Source organism: Lates calcarifer, linkage group LG7_1 (genome assembly GCF_001640805.2).
Source record: "Lates calcarifer isolate ASB-BC8 linkage group LG7_1, TLL_Latcal_v3, whole genome shotgun sequence".
In the NCBI taxonomy this organism is placed as follows: domain Eukaryota; kingdom Metazoa; phylum Chordata; class Actinopteri; family Centropomidae; genus Lates; species Lates calcarifer.
The window spans coordinates 74655-97997 of record NC_066839.1 but is presented as its reverse complement, the minus strand read 5'-3'; the positions used below and the strand labels follow the sequence as shown (position 1 = coordinate 97997).

Below are 23343 nucleotides of genomic sequence, written 5' to 3'. Positions count from 1 at the left end.
CCGTGCTTCGGGACATGATCTAATCGGCCAGTCACTGAGATCAGGACAGAGTTTATTCTCTGAGGGAATGTCGTTTCTTTTTTCAGCTTTGTTATTATTTTGGTTTGTTTTTAAATCTCAACTGGAAAAGACTAAAACACACACAATTTACAGCAAAGACTAAAAACATTTAAACATTAAAGAGACGATGTTGTCTCTGAATTCCACAGCTTCCTCTTCATTCGTGAAAAACAATAAACTGAATTAAAACTATTTGAAGTTCAATTCATTCATCTAAAGTTTGAATATTTACAACGATATAAAAATACACAAATGTCTAAACTATATGAACACAACGGGTTCAGAGTCATACAATCAATAGAAATGATCAGTGATCAATTAAACTTTAATTGATCAATTGATCAATCAATTAAACTTTAATTGATCACTGATCATTTCTATTGATATTTGTAACATTGATCCGTCTGAGTCGAGCTGCCTCAGTCCAACAGATCCAGATCCTCAAAGACCGGACGGAAAGGTCAAAGGTCAACAGGGTGAAGCTAGAAGACGTCCTCCTCCTCTGCCTCACAGCCGTAATCTGACAACAATCAATCAATCAATAATCAGTCAATCAATAATCAGTCTCTTACTCTAAACATTTTCTCATTAAAATTAGTCTGTGTTTTTAAAGCCTGGATTTTCAAAATAAAAGCCTGGTCTGACCTCCTACAAGTTTCAGTGCGCTGACACACTCTTCCTCTACCTCCTCTTCCTCCTCCTCCTCCTCCACAGGGGGAGGAGCAGCTGAGAGGGTGGAGCTGACATCTGGCTCAGGTTCAGGACTTGGTTCTGCTGCAGTCTCTGTTGGCTTTGTTGTCATGGAAATGGAGGTTTCTACCTGAGAGGTGAAACACATTGAGTTTAAACTACAACAGGATTCAGGTGGAGACAGGTGGAGACAGGTAGATTCAGGTCAAGACAGGTGGGGACAGATGGAGACAGATGGGGACAGGTGGAGTCAGCTAGATTCAGGTGGAGTCAGGTGGAGACAGATGGAGACAGGTGGGGACAGGTGGAGTCAGGTAGATTCAGGTGGGGACAGGTGGAGACAGGTGGAGTCAGGTGGAGACAGGTGGAGTCAGGTAGATTCAGGTGGGGACAGGTGGAGACAGATGGGGAGAGGTGGAGACTGTTGGGGACAGGTGGAGACAGGCAGATTCAGGTGGAGTCAGGTAAAGACAGGTGGAGACAGATGGGGACAGGTGCAGTCAGGTAGATTCAGGTGGAGTCAGGTGGAGACAGATGGAGACAGGTGGAGTCAGGTTCAGGTGGAGACAGATGGAGACAGGTGAATTCAGGTGGAGACAGATGGAAACTGATAGGGACAGGTGGAGTCAGGTGGAGACAGGCAAATTCAGGTGGAGTCAGGTGGAAACAGGTGGGGACAGGTGGAGTCAGATGAAGACTGATGGGGACAGGTGCAATCAGGTGGAGGCAGGTAGAGTCAGGTACAGACAGGTGGAGATAGATGGGGATAGATGGAGAGAGATGGGGACAGATTGAGTCAAGTAGATTTAGGTAGACACAGGTGGAGACAGATGGGGACACGTAGAGTCAGGTAGATTCAGGTGGAGTCAGGTAGAGGCAGGTGGAGACAGGTGGAGACAGATGGAGACAGATGGGGACAGGTTGAGTCAAGTAGATTTAGGTAGACACAGGTGGAGACAGGTAGATTCAGGTGGAGTCAGGTAGAGGCAGGTGGAAACAGGTGGAGTCAGGTGGAGACAGATGGGGACAGGTGGACTCAGGTAGATTCAGGGGTCAGGTAGAGGCAGGTGGAGTCAAGTGGAGAAAGATGGGGACAGGTGGAGTCAGGTGGAGACAGGTGCAGTCAGGTGGAGTCAGGTAGATTCAGGCGTGGTTGCTCACCTGAGGGGCTGTTTTCTTCTTCTTTGATGTGGAGGAAATGAGACGACGGAACCTGAAAAGGAGAGAAAAATAAACTTCAAAATGAATTTCAGACACATAGATTACAGGTTATAGTTTATAGATTATAGATGATAGATGATAGATTATAGATTATAATTATAATTATATATTATAGATTATAGGTTATAGGTTATAGATTATATACATATTATAGATTATTGGTAATAGATTATAGGTTATAGGTTATAGATTACAGAAGATCAATGGTACCTCTTCCCCATGATGCTAGCATTAGTGACAAGGTCCTGGTTAGCCTCACTAGTCTTCTTGCGGCGGCGACGGTTGAGTCGTTTCCGTGTGGTGGTGTTGGTGTTGTTGGGGTCGGGGGGGTCAGAGGATGCTCTGCTGGGACTGCTGCCCCCCCCACTCCCTGTCCCTCGGCTATTCAGGTCTCTGAGGACATCGTAGTTGATCTTACTGGAGATCTTCTTCTTCTCCAACATCTTCTCTATCGCTTCACCGGCCGTCAACGCCTCAATCTGCTCCTTTCTCTTACTCTTCTTCTTCTTCTGTAAATACACAGCAGTCAATCCAATGACTTTAAACTTTATTTAAATAAATCACATTGACTTTAAACCCAGAGGGACAAACTGAACTGATCCTGATGAAAACAGCAGACCTGGATGAAAGCTCTGGAGGTCATCGTGATCACGAGGAGTTAAGTTTCCTGAATGGTTTTTGTTCCACCTGATCAGGTGGACCAGGTGTGATCAGGTGGACCGGGACAGCCCCTGACCTCCAGCCTGGGAAACCCTGTGCCTCAAACAAACACCCACCTTCTCTTTATACGTCCCCTGTTCTTTCTCTTTCCTGATCCTCTCTTCTTTCTCTGTTGACACAAACAGTCAGTAAATAAACTGAGTCCCGTGTGAGGCAGATGACTTCACATTCTGTCACCATGACATCACATTCTCTCTGTGCTGTGTACATGTGTGATGATGAAGACCCTGACCTTGCTGCTCCTTGAGGTACTCTGCGTTCTGTTTCATCCACAGCTCCGTCTTCACCTGGACCTCATTATCATTCAGGATGTACTGCAGCACAAAATCGCACATCACATCCTGTTCACACGTCCTTTCACAATATAAGATGACGTGTACTCATGAGGTACAGATACTCATCAAATCACTCAGTAAGACGCCCTCTACAGGTAGACAGCAGTTACTGCAGAATAACCTTTATTTTATGTATTCGGTCATAGGAATTAATCGATTGTATCTGTGCGCTGTTATTGATCATAATAAGATTAATACAATGAATTAATTCACAGTTTTAAACATGTAAAAGCTGAGATGGCAGCCACTGAGTTATGCTAAGCTAGTTAGCTTTAGCTGTTTTTATTTTTCAGGCCCTGTTCATTAGAGTTATACATCGACTGTGTTTGAGGAGCAGAATGGATCAATACAGTGATTGACGAACTGACCTTCTCAATCTCCTGATCATCGATACCCTCCAGGTCCAGCTCACCACTCTCCGAGTCCTCATCTGTGGAACAACAGCAGACTGTCAGAGTAAACTGCACCTGTTTCCTACCTGCCTCTGATGATGTAATGATGATGTCAAGTCAAAGTCAAAGTCATCTTTATTGTCAGTTCTGCCTTATGTACGCACATTGCTTTTAGACCCATGGTGCAGCAAGGTAAACATAAAAGTCAGGGCCGGTTTTTGCTAGGGGTAATGTGGGCGACCACCCAGGGCGCAATCTATGTGAGGGTGCAAGAGTATGTAAAAAAGTAATACAAATAATATAATATATTGTTGTGTTGGTGGCGGGGTTGGGGGGAAGTCCTTTTTTTGTGGGAGGTCAGAGGCCAGGACCGCCTCTGATAAAAGTAGTATACACATAAAAATATATATATATAAAAAATTTTTCAAAAATAATACAAAAATATTTTGTCAAGATGATGTCATGGAGGTACCGTCAGGTTTGTGGCAGGTCTCTGACTTGCTGAAGGTCTGGAATGTCTGTTGGAGGTCCAGACTGCTTGGCAGCTTCCCCAGGATGACAGCCAAAGGGGCCACTTGACGCTGAGGCCCCACCCCCTCTTTCTCTGGCCCCACCTCTTGCTCGCCGTCTCCTGTCTTATTAGCCCGCCCCTCCTCCTCCTCCTCCTGAATCACCTGACACAGGAAGTCCTGGGTCAGGTGCTGGGTGGCGGCTTGGAGCTCTGCGTCCTCAACCTCTCGCTCTTCAGGTTCAGAGGTTGAGGACAAAACCTCAACGTCCTCAGGGTCTGAAAATCAGGAACAAAAGAGCAGGTGAACGCTCAGTTTCTGTGGAGACGGACAGACGTTGGATCTGTACTCACCGATCTCTTTGGTGTAGGCGGCGTAGATTCCTCTCAGTTTGGGTCGGCTCTTCTCCAGCTCCGTCTCAATCTCGTCTTTGTAGCAGCTGATCTCTCCTGATGGGACCAAAACAGAAAAGTTTAGTCCTCCACAGTGTCCTTAACAACCCTCCTAGAGTCCTCTGAAGTATCCTTAACAACCCCACCTGTAGAGTTAGCAACTGACCTTCGACCTCGTCCAGCTTCCTGGCCAGCTCCTGTTCCAGCTGCAGAGGAAGATAACAGTTGATTGGTTTAGTCACTGATCATTGGTTTACTGTCATCTGGCTGCAGCCAATCACAGACAGAGGGATCTACCTGCTGCATCTTGGCCTTGTTCTGTGCAGCGATGAAGGACGGTGGATCACATTCCTGCTCCAGATCCACTCTCATGAACTCATCGATGGTCAGCTGACTGGTGGGCGTGTCCTCAAACTCTGTCAACCTGCAGGGAGGGAGAGAGAGTGCTGTGATCCACCATGATCTACTTCAATCTACTGTGATCCACTGTGGGTCTCACCTCTTCCTCAGAGTGGTCTGACAGACCTTCACCACACTGATCACATCCTTCACTGTCCGACGAAACTTGTGCATTCGAGCAGCCACCAGGAGAGCTGGGGGGGGATATGGTTTGTAAACCATATGATGTAAACGATGCTGTTATTGATGTTTGTTGTTGCCGTGGTAACAGCTGTGTTGTACCTGCTCCACAGAGGCCGGACGGTCGGCGTCCTGTGTGCATCCAGTCTCTCTTCATCCTCTGAACCAGACGAAGAGCCGTCATGGAAACTTCATGAGTCTTCACCCCGAACTCCAACATGTGGGCGAAACGAGGGATGTAGAGACACGGGTCTGTGGAGGAGGAGAGGGGGAGGGGAGGAGAGGTGGTGGTGGGGGGGGTTGGTGGAGTGGAGAATTTAAATGTCACATTTAAATATTTATTTGTTTCCTTGAAATATTAATTATCGTCTTTATTTGACCTCCTGTTCTTTTCAGTAAAAACCACAGACTGTATATACAGATGTCTTTATATTCATTCATTCATTCATCCCCCTCCTCCTCTGTGATATCTTTACATAAAGATATCTGTGGTAAAAACATGTAGAATCCGTTTTCCCGCGCTTTGTCGCCATCTCGCGGAGCACCTCGGTGCAGACGGATGAACGGGATCTAAAATGGCGGCAGGAGACACAAACAGACACTGGTGTCGGACTGTTTTCAACATTAACGGGAGAATAACCGGGCGGCGGGAGTCTGACAGGTAAAGCACACACCGACGCACCTGTCTGTTCGTCTGTGCTCCGGGTCCGTCCGTCTGGGAAACGGACCGCTGCAGCGTTACCGGACTGACAGAGCAGCTGTCGGTCCAACGACAGCGAACAGACCGGATGATTATTGATTATTGATAAGTGACTGGAGGAGCTGCGGAAGCGAACCGGACTCAGCTGGTACCTGCAGTCAGAACCGGTGACCCGTCAGATCCAGAGTTCAGGTCTCTGAACTACCCAGGTCTCAGTCCAGGTCTCAGTCCAGGTCTCTGAACTCGCCAGGTCTCAGTCCAGGTCCTCGTGGTTAGGGATGAAACCTTCTTATTGATCTCTCTCTAACTGCAGTCAACTGTGACATTAAATCAGCAGTAATTTGATTTACTTTGTTTCCTTCATGACAGAAAAATACAAACAACAGAATAAATAAATAGGAGCCAGATCAGCTGCAGTGAAACCAGTCTCATGTTTTTATTAAAATAAACTGACAGAATAAAAACCTCCTGTCATGTAAACCATAAACCTCATAACAGCTGTAATGATTAGTTGATTAATGGACAGTAATTAATTATTACACTGATTTAAATTCACTGGTTCCATCCTCTCATGTGGTGTTTAGTCTATCTCTGAATGATTAATCAATAAATAATCTGCCGATGAAAACGGTCGTCAGCTGCTCTCTGATAATCTGGATTATAATCCTCATCTCTGACAGGAAGCTGTCATCATGCTGTGAGGTCACCACCTGGCTGCTCGCCCTGTAAGTAGCAGGAGGAGCAGGAGGAGATGGCGGCTGAACTGTTCTCCACCAGCCTCCCCCACAGAAACGAGGTGGAGGTGGAGGTGAAGAAGAGTTTCATCCAACTGAGCGAACCGGAACCGGCGTCCGAACACATCTACGAGAGAGACGCCGAGCAGCCGAACAGCAGCAATAACGTCGGAGAGGAGGGAGACAGCTGGCAGGCAGCACACCCCACCCTGAGGGAGAGGTGAGTACTGTCTGCTGATTGGACGACAGGACGACAGGTAGTGACGTTAACAGGTAGAGGTTCTAACAGCACAGTGTGTCGTTGGTCCAGAAACAGATGTGTCTCAGACGTCTGATCAAAGTCTTTTAAAGTAGTTTCTGTCAGTGTGACAGCAGTTATCTGCTCGGTCCTCTGTAGCTCCTGTGGTGATCCAGTTCTCACTGTAGTGAACTGTGTGAGCTGTGATTTTCCTTCACAGTCGTAATGATGCAGGTTTAGTAAACATTCCCCTCAGGTTAGTCGTCAGTCTGAGGAGATGAATTCTTGTTGTTTTGGGTCGTCCTGAGTCATTGTTTCAGTTCACTGTGTGTGTATCACCTGTTTATGGTGATAAATTACATGATCACATTTTAGTTGAGAGCTTGGTTTGGGGACTGAACGACCTTTAACCTTTGTGCTGCCTCATGTGGATGAATCTCCTGTCGGCCAAGTGAAATTGAAGGTTTGGAAAAACCCTGACCAGAAAACACAGCCTGATATGTTTAAGATTGTTCTTGATTCCAGTGTTGTGAATGTGATGAAGTTTTATTTTAAAAGATAAATGTGAGTGGTCCTTCCTGTTCCTAACCACAGTGTTGTTGTTTATTTGTTCTTGTGTATCCCTGCAGGAATGCTGTGATGTTCAACAACGAGCAGATGGCTGATGTTCACTTCATTGTTGGTCCTCCAGGAGAAACTCAGAGAGTTCCTGCTCATAAGGTACCTGGTTTAGATTATACCTGGACTCACCTGAACTCAACTGTGTGTTTATTGTGTTGTGGCAGGAGCACAGCAGTAGGCCATGAGGTGTGTCCTGACGTGTTGTCATCTTATGTTGTCCTCAGACCTCTGTGTCGTGTCTGGCTCAGACTGTTTCTGATTGGTTCCCTGTTTTTGTTGTAGTACGTCCTGGCGGTGGGCAGCTCGGTGTTTGGAGCCATGTTTTATGGAGATTTGGCTGAGGGACAATCTGAGATTCACATCCCTGACGTGGAGCCGGCTGCTTTCCTCATCCTGTTAAAGTGAGTCTGGTCTGGAGAGCAGAGTCAAGACCAGAGTCCCAAACCAAACAAGTCATTTTGGACTTGAATCACATGTCCACAAGGGCTGTTGTGACTCAGTGGTGCTAACATAGTGTGTTGTTGGCTAGTTAGGGTATTAGCGGTTAGCTCTCCAGCTACAGTAGCTCAGCAGCCTGAGAATAGTCACTATGCTAATGACCTTCAGTAGACCACTTCCTGGTGTGTACGTGGCATTAGAGGGGCCTTGAGGGGCAATGGGGACCTTTCAGGTACTTGAGGACCCTTGACTATTATTGACTTAAAATACATTAATTTTAGTTTGTTTTGCTTAAGGATACTTTGCTACGTGGACAAAGGGTTCTGGGATTGAACCACCAACTTTACGATTAACATGTAACCTGCTTGGAGTGACAGCTGCCCCCCAGGAGGCCTTAAGGAATCTCAGAGTCCTCAAGGAAGGTCCAGAGATTAGTGTAGGAGTCTTAGTGGTCCATGAGGGAGTTCCAGGGCTCAAGTGTCCTACAGAGGGCTCCACTGATTCTTGTGGGATTTCAGTGCTCTATGAGGGACATTCTGGAACAGGTCAAAAAGAGGCTGAACTATTCGACACCAGAGTTCAAATGTCTGTAACAAAGTTCCCAGTTTTCATCAAAGTAATTTGAATGTCTTTACTCTGTGTTAAAATTCCAAAAATTCAGTACAGCAGACCTCACACCAGTCTAACGATGATGGTCTCAGGTCCATGACACAGGTCCTGATCCTGCTCTGTGCTCTGTCTTAGGTACATGTATAGTGATGAGATCGAGCTGGAGGCCGACACTGTGCTTGCTACCCTCTATGCTGCAAAGAAGTACATCGTTCCTGCTCTGGCGAAGGCGTGCGTCGCCTTCCTGGAGACGAGTCTGGAGGCGAAGAATGCTTGCGTCTTGCTGTCTCAGAGTCGGCTGTTTGAGGAGCCGGAGCTGACACAGCGCTGCTGGGAGGTGATCGATGCGCAGGCCGAGCTCGCTCTACGATCTGAAGGTTTCTGTGAGATTGACCTGCCCACGTTAGAGATCATTCTCCAGAGAGAAACACTCAACATCCGTGAGGTTGTGGTCTTCCAGGCCGTACTGAGCTGGGCAGCGGCTGAATGTAGGAGGCAGGGCCTGGCAGTGACCCCCATGAACCAGCGGGCAGTGCTGGGTAAGACTCTGTACCTGGTCCGGATCCCCTCCATGACGCTGCAGGAGTTTGCAGATGGGACAGCACAGTCGGACGTCCTGACACTGAAAGAGACTTGTGATGTCTTCCTGTGGTTCACAGCCACCAACAAACCTAGAGTGGACTTCTCTCTGGGGAAGCGGGCCGGCCTAGTTCCACAGAGGTGCCACCGCTTCCAATCCTCAGCCTACCGCAGTAACCAGTGGCGCTACAGGGGGCGCTGCGACAGCATCCAGTTCGCAGTGGACCGGAGGATCTTCATGGCTGGTCTTGGTCTGTACGGGTCGAGCAGCGGGAAGGCAGAGTACAGCGTGAAGATCGAACTGAAGAGGCAGGGAACTGTTCTGGCCCAGAACTTCACCCAGTTCCTGTCAGATGGGTCGAGCAGCACCTTCCCTGTGTGGTTCGAACATCCAGTACAGGTGGAACAGGACACCTTCTATACTGTCAGTGCCATCCTGGATGGAAACGAGCTGAGTTACTTTGGACAGGAGGGGATGACCGAGGTGCAGTGTGGGAAAGTGACCTTCCAGTTCCAGTGTTCATCGGACAGTACCAATGGGACCGGTGTGCAGGGGGGGCAGATCCCTGAACTGGTCTTCTACTGTTGAACAAGAATCTAACAGATGGACTCAAAGCCTTTTATTGATCAATAAGCACAGGAATGATGTTAGAGATAGGAACTCTGATTCTGATAGAGGAGGAATGAGCATGAAGTGAAGCTGATTGGACTGTGGTATTAGAACTGGAAGCTGATTGGACTGTTGCAGTGGTGGTGGAAGCTGATTGGCTGCATGGTGTGTCACTGCTTGTTAAAGAAAAATTGAACTGAACATTAAAGCTGAAGTTACAGAAGCTAAACCCGTTGCTGTTTTTCAAGTCCTGAAATATCTGATGTAGTTTCCTGCAGCTGCCACTAGATGTTACTAAGGAGCCACATTTTACTGCTTAATCCTTTAAACCATGATGGTCTCTTAGATAACGGAGTAATTGATGGTCAATGTGGTTCTGTAACTTTGTCCTTGCAGCTCCTGATGGAGGATTTCCATTCATTTGTTCATATTTGAAGTCAATGAACACCAGGTTGAACTGTGATATCAAATATGTGAAACGGTTATGAGAAGAAATTTCAGAAACAACTGACTCCAACTCTGAGGTAAAACTATCGTCTTTTTGTTTTTGTTAGTTTTCAGTGGCCAGTAGTGATGGTCTGAGCTCTATCAAAGTTCTGGGTTCAGAGGATGTGTGGATGATGAATTTGAGTTTGGATCAGCGTGCTGTTTGTTCACAGGGACATTAAACTTCTGGTTACTGAAATAATTCACTAAGACATGGACGTGGTCAGTGGTGCTGTTGTTTTGATCTTCTTAAGGTCATCAAAAAGATTTCATTGGTCATCTTTGACAGAAGCAAGACAAAATTTTTCCATCATGTGAAATGATGAAGCACCAGAAATGTGAAGATTTAACTTCCTGCTTGGCCTCAGATAAAAGATCTCACCTTTAGTGACAATTTATTTAGAGAATAAAGTTCTCACCAATGGCGGGAGCGTTGATGCAGAGCTCACGAGCCAACAGCAGGAATGTCTTTCCCAGGATGTAAACGTTGACCTGGACACAGGAAACAACAGGGTAAAACTCTACTGAGAATCTACTGTAAGAGCATGTCTGAGCTGGTCTGAGGTCAGTCATACCTGCAGCAGGTCACTCAGGTCCAGCAGCATGTCTGAGACACAGTTTAGGAAGACCAGCAGAGTCTCAGAGGTCCAGATAGACATTAAACATTCGACTAAAACCTGCTTCAAACAAAGATTAAATCACACACAGCTGATCAGTTGCTAGGATACGTGGGGTCCCTTCAGTGCGACACACCAGGTAGAGACATGCTGCAATGACGTGCTCCGTCTTACGTCCTCGGGTGAGGTGTTTACTGACGACCATCTTGAAGAAGTTGAAGGCTGTGTCCAAACAGTGCTGGTTCAACTGCAGCTGACTGCCCAACTGCTGGATCTGACGCTTTCCTGAGGAGACAGGCACACCTGGTTATCACTGTTTATTTTAATAACATAGTTTTATGTCTTGTTATTTTCATCACTTGATGTGTAAAGATGTTGGTCCAGTGTCAGCAGCATGTGACCAGTACAAACTGGTTCTGACCTGGGAGATCTGGGGAGCTGTGACATCACCAGAGAATGTGTCTTTAATGAGGTTTAATGTCAAATAAACGAGATCTGTGATGATGATGATGATAAAGAAGATGAAGGTACTCACCACTCTGCAGGGTCTGGGCTCTGGACTCTTTACCAACACTAGTGTGGAAACCAGAACCAAGAAGAGGAGCTTTAACTGGACCTAAAAGAGAAGGCGGACAGGTGTTAGCCAGGTGTTTACACTGTAAAAACACACTCAGCTGGTCAGGTGTTCACATTGTAAAAAGAAAACATCCAGATTTTTGTGAAAAAATTTTTTATTAACAGAGTCAGTTTGATTGACAGCTCATGTCATTTCCTGTTGGTAAATTAATCAGTTCCCTTTTTCTACCTCAGGGACCAGTTTGGTTTGAAGCTCCACCTGTAATCAGACTCAATCACCTTCAGCTGGGACTGTCCCCTCTGTTACCATGACGACAAGGTGATTAGCTCACCTGGCTGCAGAGGGGAAATCTCCCTCCACAGACACAGAGACACAGTTCAGTTTTCTGTTTCTGCTTGAACATGAAAACTGCTGCTTTCATCATCGGGTGAGTTCAGTTTACCTCTACTGGACAGGTAAAACAAACACTTCACCTGGACAGGTAAAAACTGAACCTCACTTCTTTTTTGTTCTAGACTCATCTTTATCTGCTGTCAGTTCACAGAACAAACAGCAGCTGAAGGTAAATTGGTTTAACTGGTTTATTTACAGTGTTTACAGAAATCTGTTGAACAAGCTGCTGCAGTGCCTTTATGACCATTAACCTTGTTTTTTAGACTAAATACTTGCAGTAGACATAGTTCAGACTCTGTCTTTTCAGGATTCAAGCAAACTGTTGTTCAGTCAGAGTGTCGGGACCGTTACTTGTGGATCCAGGTGACCTCGGTACAGATGCCTCGCTTCGAGGCTGTAGGTGAGTTCATGTTCACTCAGGAAAAACTGACTCTTTACAAACTTCAGTCTGTCTCTCACGGTTTGTCTGTCTATGTGTAATGTCCTGACATAGATGGAAATGGTGTTCACTCAATCAGCGAGCAGCTCGCCTCACACTGTGGTTACACCATCAGCACCTTCAAGAGGGACGGCTTCACCACCTTCAGAGCTTCATACTACTCCTGCTTCACCCAAAGCCAGGTAACCTCACTTCACCCACAGTCAGGTAACTTCACCCACAGCTGGGGAGCTCCACTATGTCTGATTTTCCAAAATGGCCGCAGCTTCTCTAAGGTTTTGTGTTTGTTTTTTCCAGAACGACGAGGTGTTCACCTTCAGATTTAATGTGATAGTGAGTGACGGCAGTGGTGGGTGGCTCAGCCACCTGGTCTCTGAAGTCTGTTCTGGTCTGATCTGGACTCACAGAGAGATCATCTGTGAGGAGGACTACATGGAGGTCAGAACACCTACTCCCCCTGGGAGGTCGAGTCTGAAATCTGATTGTCAGTGATGGTGTAAATCTGGTATCATGGTGTCGCCCAGGTGAACGTGGATAGAGAGTCTTCATGTGGAGGTCAGTGGGGGGAGAGTGGACAGGTGTGGCAAGCTGCCCTCTCTCAGGTAATATGAACATTAATGATCTTTGTGGATAGGAGCACTTATTTTAAAGCTCACGGTGAGGTTTTCACAGTAAAATATCAATATTTGCCCAGATGTTCTATGTCTCTGCTGCTCAGACTAGTCAAATTTTGCATTTTGTATAATGGCCTCTGAAGACTCACCTGTATCAGACACTTTGACAATGTGCTAAACTACCAAAATAAGACCCAGACTGGAGTCTGAGTAGTAGTGAGTAGTTTTTTGGTGCATTTGGTCGGTGGTGTTCAGGCCAAGAGGACGGCAAGTTCAGTCTGGCAGCTGATGTTCCTGCAGAGTGACGGACAAGTTTCCTCCATGTCCATCAGTGAGGCCCAGAACCGGGGCTACAGCCTGACCACCACCGCCCAGAGGGTGGTGCTTCGATCCTCATACAAACAGTCGCACGCCCAGGTGATAACGGTGGGTAACCATGTTCACAGACACCAGTCAGCGATCAGTGAATGAAATGTTAACCTCAGTTTTCAGAAAATAAGAGTCTTCAGACTCTGGGAGTCCACAGAAAGTCTACTTGAGCCTCTTTATGGACGATTGGGACAGTTCTTGGTACTTTCAGACTTTCCATGAATGTCACCTTAAGTCCACAAGTCTTTCAAGACTCGACGTGGATTAATCTGCTGTCATATTCGTTTGACAGAGGAGACTAAATGTTCTGGAGTATGCAAGTGTTTTTTTTTTAGAAGTAATATTTACAACAAACATCTTACAGCTTGAGCCAGCTGTTAATGACCCAAGTTGTTGCTATGAGTGCCCTCACTTACCCTTGAGATTGTGAGATTTTTTTTTTTTTTTTTTTGTAGCAAGTGAGTACACCCCTCACATTTCAGCAATCATTTTATTATATCTTCTCAAGGGACAATACTATAGACATGAAACTTTGATACTTTTTTCAGTGTACAGCTTGTATAGCAGTATAGATTTACTTATTTATTGTCTAAATAGCTGGCAACACAAGTGAGTACACCTCACAGTGAACATGTCTAAATTGTGCCCAAAGTGTCAATATTTTGTGTGAGCACCATTGTTATCTAACACTGCCTTAATCCTTCTGGGCATGGACTTCACCAGAGCTGCACAGGTTGTTACTGGAATCTTCTTCCACTTCTCCATGATGACATCACGGAGCTGGTGGATGTTAGACACCTAGCGCTCCTCTACCCTCTGCTTCAGGATGCCCCACAGGAGCTGAGTTGGGTTCAGGTCTGGAGACATACTTGGCCACTCCATCACCTTCAGCTTCCTCAGCATGGCAGCTGTCATCTTGGAGGTGTGTTTGGTGTTGTTATCATGTTGGAAAACTGCCTTGCAGCCCAGTTTCTGAAGGGAGGGGCTCATGCTCTGCTTCAGAATATCACAATACATGTTGGAATTCACATTTCCCTCAATGAAACGCAGACAAGACAGTTATCTTGGTACTCTTCACCAGGGTGCCACCACACATGCTGGACACCATCTGAGCCAAACAAGTTTATCTTAGTCTGGTCAGGACCACAGGACATGGTTCCAGTAATTGATGCTCTTGGACTGTTTGTCTTCAGCAAACTGTTTGCAGGCTTTCTTGTGAGCCAGCTTCAGAAGAGGCTTCCTTCTGGGGTGATGGCCATGCTGACCGACTTGATACAGTGTGCGGCGTATGGTCTGAGCACTGACAGGTCAATCTCTTGCTTCTTCAACCTCTGCAGCAATGCTGGCAGCACTCGTGTTTTTTTTTTTTTTTTTTTTTTTTTTTTTTTTTAAAGCTAACTTCTGGATATGACGCAGAACACAAGGACTCAAAATCTTAGGTCGACCCTGGTGAGGCCTGTTCCAAGTGAAAGCCATCTTGGACAATCGCTGTATGACCATGACCACCGTGCTGTAGCTCAGTTTCAGGGTTTTACCAATCTTCTTATAGCCTAGGCCATCTTCATGGAGAGCAACAATTCTGTTTCTCACATCCTCAGAGTTCTTTCCCATGAGTTGCCGTGTTGAACATCCAGTGGCCAGTATGAGAGAATTGTAGTGAATAGGCCAGGTGGCTTTGCATATTTGAACAACATGTACAGGTATGACTAGGGGTGTACTCACTTGTGTTGCCAGCTATTTAGACAGTAATGGTTGTGTGTTGAGTTATTTTCAGAGGACAGTAAATCTATACTGCTATACAAACTGTACACTGACTACTTTAAAGTATCATTTATATTGTATTGTCCCTTGAGAAGATATAATAAAATAGTTGATGACTTGAGGGGTGTACTCACTTTTGTGAGATGCTGTATCTATTGTTTTACCCTCGCCCTTAATGTCCTATGTTGCACTGGGAACATTTCATTTCCCTGGATATGCTGTATGGCATTCTTATGCGTGTCATAATAGTCAAACTGGTACTTGAGGTACACCAAGGTAATCCTTTTTATAAAATTTTATTTGTCATCAGGTGGATGGCATCCCTGTGGAGGTCATACAGATCTCTTTGTTCTTTAAGAAGAAGCTAACAGTGGTAATGATCGACATGTCCATGGCCTGCACAGTCAGTAGGTTCTCCTCCACAGACACAGGAAGATGGTTTCTGTCCAAACAATAAACAGTGCTGACGATGTGTCTTTATTCTTCCTCAGATTCAGGTTCTTTTGATGGTGCCTGGCTGCTCTGGGACATCCCCTGGGTCATGACCCCTCTGGTCGAGAGAGTAGCGACGTTTGAAAGTCGGAGCCTTGGTGTGGGGGTGGAGGGTGTCCTGCTGGATGAACCCACTGCCACCACCAGAGGTTTCAGTCTGGTCCAGCAAGGAAGATTAGTCCAGATCGGGGTTCCTTTTGGGGCAGAGGGCGGCTACTGGAAGGTATAGTCAGGCCCGTCCAAACTTCAGACAGGAATGAGGTTTTGACAAACAAATTTAGTTTGATCACGGCTGACAACCATGAGGACAGAAGTCCCTGTATAGAATCCGATGTGGACCAACGGCAGATTCTGCATACAAACGTAATTTCTTCTTCTCTGTAGAGTTTAGTGGTGAACAACATGTACAAGGAGAGGTACATGATCTTCGTGCTGTACGAACACATCTTCTCTCTGCTGTACGAAGACGGCAGCAGCATTGACACCAGACACCGAATGCTCAGAGAGCTCGACACACCGCTGCTCTGCCGTCCACCCTTCAGCCTCGACCGTAAGTCTCCCAGTTTACAGAATTAAAGGCCTCAGGCTGCTTCAATGAACACACTGAAATTGAATAAATCCACATCTGCAGTGTTCTGATCTGCATCTGTTGTGAAGGCATAATGAAAGACCTGTCATATCCTTGTGCCTCCATGACCTTTCTCTAACAACTCTGTCTTTAGTCATTTAACAAACTCAATCCTCCAAACATTCTCTGGTTCTTCACTCTTCAGACTGAGGAGTTACTAGTTTTCTGTGTTAATATAAACTCTAAACTGAATCTTTCTGGTTTTGGACAATTAGTCAGACTGAAGAAATAATAATTTTAGAAACTGAAGACACTTTTTTGTGCTGATCAACAAATTTTAAAGATAAATAGATGCATAATAAAATCAATTTTAAAAAGTAAAATAATAATTGAAAATAAATGAATGTCTTATCTGCCATTGTTCTGCATCAGACTCCTTAATTATGTCTGGAAATTAGTTCGTCTGACTTGTTTCTTCCCGTAGAGACCATCAGTGATGACCAGGTGTTCAGCATCTACCTGGGAAACATTCCTGCTGATGTCATTTTAGAAGAAGTGTGGATCAACAGAAAGCAGTTGATGATAGCAGAGAGCATAAAAGGAGGCATCAGCATCAGTCCTGTGGTTCATGCTAACGGCAGCCGAGCCTACAAGCTCCAGCTGCCCTTTGAAGACAACGTTGTCCACTGGATGGTGAGGACTAGAATCAGGATCACCTCCTTTGGGCCTGTTTTTGTTAGTGGTGGTTATTGTTTCCATCCATGTTTTAATGCTGCTTGACCAATCAGGATCGACAGCACTGGTGCTGCAAATCCCTTACCTAAGTACCCGAACTTAGATTTGATACCAGCTCCTGAGCAGAGCTCAGAGCTTTGTCCCACAGAAGAATGGGTTAGGTTTTCATTCCTGCAGCATAAATGGATTATCAGATGGGTTTTTTTAATGTCACTTTGTGTTTATCTAGTTCTGAAACTACTGGTGGACAAATTATGCTGATTTATTATTTTGACATTTAATACCTCCTGTTACTAACCATACAAAATGAGACGTGACAGACACAGGGTCATCTCACAAACTTGGAATATAAATGTTATTTCAAGTCCATTCTGTTGCTACCTGTGTTTTCCTACAGTACTTGGGTGGAGGTGTAGTGCAGTACTCCATAGATATAAACTTCACTTTAACAATAATGCCCCAGAGAGACTCCTACCACCACCACACATCCATCACAGCACAAGTGTTCGATGCATGTAAGTACATCGTTTCCCACTATAGTAACCACTAAAACATGTAAAACTATCACTGACTTAGTTCTAAATGTAGACTCTCCTTTTAAGTCCCTCCAGAGATCACAGCTCAGTGTTCTGATGGAGGAATCGCCTTCAGTGTGGTTCGACCGCCTCGAGCCAAGAGTCTCTGGGAGGTGGGTGTCAACCATGAGCCTCTGACATCACAGCTGGCAGCCCAGAGAGGGTACCACCTCCACAACGATGCCCACAAAACCACCCTGGAAGTCCCTGTGTTCTCCATTGGGTACACATATGAAGTAAGAGACCACAACACATGACAGCCCACTACATTACTGAAAACACTACCTGAGTTTCTAACGGTGCCAAAAGTCTCAGGAGGAAATTTTGGGATTTGAAGGTGGGTGAAAGTTGCAGCTGCAACAAAAGAAGGCAGTCCACCTTTTGACATGATTCAGTCAATGTCACAAATCTGTTAAAGTATCTGGAGATACTTGGTGTGCTTGCTCACAAACCATATTTGAGCCCTGTTTTTTTTTTTTTTTCCCCTAGGGCATCAACCTGGCAAACTTTTATGGAACATTTAAGCTTCTTCTGAGAGACTCCAAAACACTGGAGGTCCAGACGTCCACCTCCAAACGCTGCCTCTTCAAAACAGAGGATATGATGGGTAATATGCACTCCTACCCTGAAGCTGAAGAAGCTGTATTTTAACCTAAAAATGAGCCTGAATTTCACAAGGGAATTTGTATGATCCTCACTTGTCCCAAGAGGCCTCAAATGGTTTTGAGAAAAGCAGTAAAATTAAATCTGAACATGAATGAGGATTGGTGCTGAGATTAAACAGACTCAACACCAAGTTCAGACAAAATTAATGGGCAAACTCATCTACCCACTCTTGACAGTCATGATTGGTCTGGACGGGTACAGCTCTAACATTGACCGTCTGTGGTTTCAGTCTGTTCTGCAGACGGGACCATGACAGTGGTAACAACTCTTACATCCACCTGGCCCATGGTGCAGCCTGAAAGAACCAGTCTGCTGGACCCCACCTGTGAACCTAAACAGGTTGACGGATCAAGAGTCCTGTTTGAGTTCAAGGTGGACTCCTGTGGGACCAGAGCCATGGTATGACTCTGAGGGGAAAGGTAGAAACTTGGGTTTGTTGCCAGGAACATCGTAGTGCAGGAACAGGGCCGAAATAAGTTGCCGATTAATTGGAAATAATTTTGATCATTGGTCTTTAATTGAGCAAACATACCAAAATTTCACTGGTTCCATCGTCTGAAATGTAATTATTGGTTTTCTCAGTTGTAGAAGATGGTAAACTGAATCCTTTTTTAGGTTTTTCTCTGATGTTTAGTAGAGTTAGCAATCAGTTCATTAGAAAAGTTATTGGGTAGGTGTCATGAAAGGGCAACAACTAACATTATAAGATACACTTTATTTATCCCACTTGTGGGAAATTTGCAAATGTACATTGTGGGTATCTGAACAAGCGGAGGGCCAGGTAAATAGATTAAGCTCCAGATAGAGTTTAGATACTGAATATCCAGATGTGTGAATGTAAAGGTATAGTAAGTTTTGTAACTGAAGAGAGTTTAACAGGTTGGGGAGTCGTACATGGTCTATGAGAACGAGATCCTCCATGACAGACAGCTGATTGTGGACGGACCAAACTTCATCTCCAGGGAATCTCAGTTCAAGTAAGGAGAACATCACAAACCATCCATAGATCTGAACCCTTTATAACCTGGTAGTCCCAGGCTGTCTGTTTGAACTGCAACCAGGAGCTAAAACAAAAATATTCAAGAGTGTTGATTAAGAAATGTCTGATTCTTGAACAGGTTGACAGTGAGGTGTTTCTATCCACTAAGTGGAGTCAACAGACTTTCTGTGGACAGGATCTTCAGATCAGAGACTCCCGGATTTGGCTCAATCAAAGTTTTTGAGAGCCTTAAAGGTCACAGTCTGAGTTATTAACAATCTGAATGGAGTGTGGTTGAATGGCAGAATTTCATGGCAGATTTAAAATCGTATTTTTCTGCAGATTCATCAAATAAAGTCGATGCTCATGACTGTTCACATCAGGATTCTGGATATACCATCAGTACCCCAACTAACCAGGTCCAACAAACTCCTGCAGCACGTGGAATCCTGCCTCACCCTGCCATCAGGCCTCAGCCCAAACTGGGATCCAGCCACTTCATTAGAGTACCAGGAGGACATAACAAGCTGGTCTCATACTCCAAAGAACTCCAAACTTTCCCAATCCTGAATCCTTCTCCTGATCCCCAAACTGTTGGTGCCTACCAAGTCCCTCAGCAGATTTCATCTCATCCTGGTCATCTCATGTCCAAGACAGAGGGCCAAAATATATTCAACCCTTTATCTAGTTTTGCTCCCAGGTATGACCAGGTACTACACAGCAGCATCCAGCTGTCAAACCTCAACACACCAAGCCTCAACTTTGCAGGAATGAAAGGTGAAAATTCAGGACCAAGAGATGATATCCCAGCCTTGGTCTTGGATTCTTTAAGTGGGACTCCTGATTCTCCAGTTTCTGAACAATTGCAAAGTAGCTTGGGAAGCTCTGCTCAGATTCTGAGCCATCACGGGTCCTCAGGTGGTGGGACAGAAATGGCAAACATGGAGGAGAGGGCGGCCAGCCAGCCTCAAAGTCTGTATGATCCTTTTCAAGCCTCCAATCTTCACCAAGACCTTCAATCACCAACTCAGGACAACCCAGACCTACACAGCATAACCGGTAGCAAACTAATCCTGCCCAGCAGAGAGCGGAAATATGTTCCTGCTGATACCAAACACAAAAATACCATTCCTGATTCATCTAGAGGAACTCAGGACTCTGTCAGCAATGAGCTGACATCTACTGCAACCAGCCAAGTTGACCCTAACCTGGAGAGAACTGGGTCCATTGAAAGGAGGAATATAGAGACATTTCAGTCCAGAGTGCAGAACATCAGAGTCAAACCTACGACCAAATTTGTGTCTTCTGGACATCTGAACCATAAACCTGTCATCAAACAAACAAATGCACAAATCTTTAATCCCTCCCAGTATAGTACTGGTCTGACAGCTGTCAGCAATGATGGGAACCACTGGACGTCCCAGCAGCTTCAAGACCACAGAGGTCCAAACACAAGACAGGAACATTTGCCTGGAAAAACAGGTTTCCAAAAACTGAAGCAGGAACAAGGTGTTCACAGTTTCCGAGTCAAACTACATCAATCTGCATCAGTGATCACTGATCTGTCCCCAAACCAGCAGGGACACCAGCAGAAACCGGTTCATCAAAAACACCAGCAGATACTAATGCAGTCTGTGGCTGAGACAGGAAACAGAGGGGGACAGGAATTTGCTTCATCACTGAGAAATGTCCTTCATCCAACAGGTAGGGAAAAGAATCACTAGCTCATTGATCAAATCTTTTATTGATTCTTCCAATAGTCTGAAATTTAGTTTTTCTTCTCATCCCCCACCATCAGGTACATCTCACATTAGAGTCAGACCTGGTCCTGGTTTGTCTGGAGGAGTCCAGATTCATTACCAGTCCAGACTGCAGAACCTCCAGAACCCAGACTCTGTCAGCTCCACTCTGCAGAACACTTCAAACATTCCTGTCAACATTAGAGAATATAAACCAGCTGATACCAACATACAGAGCAATCCCACTGCAGGAGGAGCTGGTTATACTGGTCCTGATGGTTCTACTGATATGAGTTCAGACCCAGTGATCCACACAAGTTCAGACTGTGGCAGTCCGTATGGATCCAGTGTTCACCAAGGCATCATGAGAGGTACCAACACTGTCAGCACTCAGATCTTTGTTCATGTTACTGATTCAGTTGGGTCAGAAACAGAAGGTCTGAACACTTAAGATGGAAACCACCACACATCCTAAAATAAAATACACTAATAAATTCTATTTTAAAAAATCCTGAAACAAGCAAAAGTAGGAAACGATGCAGAAGTAGAGGTATGAATGTAAACTGATGTTTGATCATTTTAATACGCAGAGCTGCAGAAACATTTGCGTTAACAGATGTTAAAACCATCTCAAAATAAAATGTTTTTGGTCATAAAGATCTCGGATCTTGAAAAAATAAGTACAACAGAACAGATCCCTCAATAGTAAAAGTCAATAAAATCAACTGAAAATTTAATAAATGCTGTGTCTGTTTGTGGACTGAAGGACCGTCGAACGATTGGCTTAAAATTATTTTGTTACTGTGACAAGATTGACTGTGAATAAGTTATTGATCAGCTATTGACATTATTTTACAGATACAGTTGCAGTATGAGGGTAAATGGATAAATGATACTGTTGTGAGTCCGTCTCTGTGCGTTGACCTGTTTGTGTTGGTACAACCCAGTGAAACCAGTGAAGCCTCCTTATCTCTGACGTGTGTTCACTCAGGTGTTTGAGGATGTGACTGTTGTTTTTCCTCTTAGGTAAACTGATCAGCTGATGAAGACCAGAAACAAAGAGCTTCTAACTGATTCAATAAAGGTTCAGTTTGTTCACATTCACCTGTTTGATGTGTTACCTGCTCAGGTAAATTCAGATTACACTGTTAGAACAACAGCTGTAAGTGTGACATCGCTCATAACTAAAAGATGATTCATCAGACTCTTATTTTCCTAGAATATATATTAGATAATCTTATTTTTCTCCAAAGTTATTTGTCTGTTTTGATGTAGAGCACAAACTCAGGCCTCAACTTTTTAATCAGAACATTTGTCTGTAAATCTGAAGCTGTTCAGCTCTGAGTTGGACTCTGGTTTGTGTGGAGTTCATTTCTTTTGTTAAACTGCAGAGAGTTAACAGAGGCTGACACTGTCCTTTAAATTACTGGCTGACATACAGAGACAGCGCTGTAACAGACTGCGTACAGAAATATGACAGTTTAGTGCTTGATTGGTTACCGTCACCTGTAGTGAACAAGCAGCACCTGACTTCACATGTTCCTGTAAACGACAGGTGGTACAGGTGACGTTGGCTCTGACTGTCAGACCTGAGAAAACGTTTGTCTCACCGTCAGCAGAGACGAACTGTCCCACAGCAGATGAAACTCCTCCACTTCCCTCCACGAACTGAACCTCAGAGACAATGATGTTGTCTTCCAGAACCGAACCACAGCCGGTGCACACCGCGCTGCCCCGAGCCTGATCCACATCGATGTCTGCCCCCCCACAGGTCCTGCACACCCTGAAGCTCATGGTGGAGGGGGTCAGTAAAACCTACAGGGAGGGGGAGGAGGTTAGAGACTGATCAAACTGACCTGAGGTCAGTTTAAACTGATTAATCAGATTTATTCACAGCAGCAGAAAAAACGTAATCAAACATAAATGAAACATTAAAGATTAAAACTCTGATACTGAAAAATAAACGTTTCTGTTTTCAACTATCGATTTAATGAACAATCAGTTCATTAGAGCCGCAGCTAATGACTGTCACAATGATTCGGAGTTCATCAGTTCATAATAAACTGATCAGTGACCATTTAATGTCCAACAGTTTTTAAATGTCACAGTGCAGAGGCTCAGACTAATAAACGGTAACAGTTTATTAATCCATTTATGGAAAATCAATCAGCAGCTATTCTGATTTCAGACTTCCTGTTCCACAGTAAAACAGATATTTAATGGAAAAAAATAGAATCGGTGAATTAAAGAAAATAAGACCGAGGCTGGGAAACTTTAAAACTCACAGATTCTGAATGGAGTTTGGTTGGAGTTGACCCAGAGACAGTTTCTGTTTCACTGCCAGATCTGGATCAATCACCTGAAACTATAGATGATTCATTTATTGATCGATGGACTGAAGCAGTTTCTTTAAAAACTGTTTCACAATTTATGGATCAAATACTGATCAATCGATAATGGAAACAACGTTGTGGGATCAACCGGTAACGGTACCGGCTCGGTTCGGCTGATGGACTCACACAGTAGGAAACAACAGAGTTCTCTTTGGCGGTTAGAAACGCGGAACGGCGGTCTGTGACGTCAGCTTTATTTCCCCGGTAGAATCCATTTGATCGGTCCGTCAGGCTGAACCACGGACGAACATTAGAAACTCGTTGAAACAGCTGATCGTTAAAATACTGATGATTGATCTCTGAACGGTTTCTGAACGGTTTTCTTCCTGTGGCGCCGTGTAGTGACGTCACGGCACTCAAAGCTCGCGCTGGGAGTTTGTTGATCGATGACGAAAGAAATGAACCCTTGCTGCTAGACGTCAAAACAATTACGTCATATTCCAGCAGCTGTTTATGATCAGACTAACGTTTCTCTGTGTGATGTCACAGACGGACCTAGCTCTAGTCTTAAAC

General features: G+C 44.9%; 3 protein-coding genes across 4 annotated transcripts; 2 read left to right on the top strand and 1 right to left on the bottom strand.

The window, feature by feature from the left end:
- Positions 1-35: 35 nt before the first annotated feature.
- On the bottom strand, positions 36-23171 carry brf1b (BRF1 RNA polymerase III transcription initiation factor subunit b). The gene is made up of 19 exons (XM_018686814.2): positions 22957-23171; positions 22048-22252; positions 11066-11146; positions 10642-10815; positions 10489-10520; positions 10333-10405; positions 5001-5150; positions 4819-4912; positions 4617-4743; positions 4486-4525; positions 4281-4376; positions 3891-4205; positions 3395-3456; positions 2924-3005; positions 2748-2800; positions 2182-2480; positions 1912-1963; positions 706-880; positions 36-580 (listed from the first exon to the last, which is right to left on the bottom strand). The coding sequence occupies exons 2-19, from the start codon at positions 22229-22231 to the stop codon at positions 543-545; spliced, it is 2127 nt and encodes a 708-aa protein (XP_018542330.1). The 5' UTR covers positions 22232-22252; positions 22957-23171; the 3' UTR covers positions 36-542.
- LOC108890057 (BTB/POZ domain-containing protein 6-B) lies at positions 5422-9656 on the top strand. The gene is made up of 5 exons (XM_018686830.2): positions 5422-5559; positions 6279-6552; positions 7200-7290; positions 7474-7592; positions 8374-9656. Exons 2-5 carry the CDS (start codon positions 6350-6352, stop codon positions 9404-9406), a joined length of 1446 nt encoding a protein of 481 aa, XP_018542346.1. The 5' UTR covers positions 5422-5559; positions 6279-6349; the 3' UTR covers positions 9407-9656.
- On the top strand, positions 11169-21537 carry LOC108890048 (uncharacterized). Of its 2 annotated transcripts, none has more exons than XM_018686810.2 (20): positions 11169-11534; positions 11623-11669; positions 11808-11900; positions 11994-12121; positions 12237-12377; positions 12464-12541; positions 12854-12979; positions 14994-15090; positions 15175-15398; positions 15560-15725; positions 16228-16436; positions 16876-16993; positions 17081-17289; positions 17543-17660; positions 17949-18118; positions 18599-18696; positions 18838-18953; positions 19041-20402; positions 20497-20808; positions 21464-21537. In XM_018686810.2, the coding sequence occupies exons 1-20, from the start codon at positions 11509-11511 to the stop codon at positions 21478-21480; spliced, it is 3855 nt and encodes a 1284-aa protein (XP_018542326.1). In that variant the 5' UTR covers positions 11169-11508; the 3' UTR covers positions 21481-21537. The 2 variants fall into 2 exon arrangements, with proteins under 2 accessions (XP_018542326.1, XP_018542325.1); XM_018686809.2 differs by having other exon boundaries at positions 11170-11534; positions 12809-12979.
- Positions 23172-23343: the final 172 nt, after the last annotated feature.

Bases quoted from the DNA above. Each gene is read 5' to 3' on its own strand.
- LOC108890057 (XM_018686830.2), top strand. From the start codon at position 6,350: ATGGCGGCTGAACTGTTCTCCACCAGCCTCCCCCACAGAAACGAGGTG. The intron at 7,291-7,473 runs GTACCTGGTTTA...TTTTTGTTGTAG, and splicing joins AGAGAGTTCCTGCTCATAAG to TACGTCCTGGCGGTGGGCAG. The intron at 7,593-8,373 runs GTGAGTCTGGTC...GCTCTGTCTTAG, and splicing joins GCTTTCCTCATCCTGTTAAA to GTACATGTATAGTGATGAGA.
- LOC108890048 (XM_018686809.2), top strand. From the start codon at position 11,509: ATGAAAACTGCTGCTTTCATCATCGG. The intron at 16,994-17,080 runs GTAAGTACATCG...TCTCCTTTTAAG, and splicing joins AGCACAAGTGTTCGATGCAT to TCCCTCCAGAGATCACAGCT. The intron at 17,661-17,948 runs GTAATATGCACT...CTGTGGTTTCAG, and splicing joins CAAAACAGAGGATATGATGG to TCTGTTCTGCAGACGGGACC.
- brf1b (XM_018686814.2), bottom strand. From the start codon at position 22,231: ATGAGCTTCAGGGTGTGCAGGACCTGTGGGGGGGCAGACATCGATGTG. The intron at 10,406-10,488 runs GTATGACTGACC...TCCTGTGTCCAG, and splicing joins ACCTGAGTGACCTGCTGCAG to GTCAACGTTTACATCCTGGG. The intron at 3,457-3,890 runs GTACCTCCATGA...GTTGTTCCACAG, and splicing joins GACCTGCCACAAACCTGACG to ATGAGGACTCGGAGAGTGGT.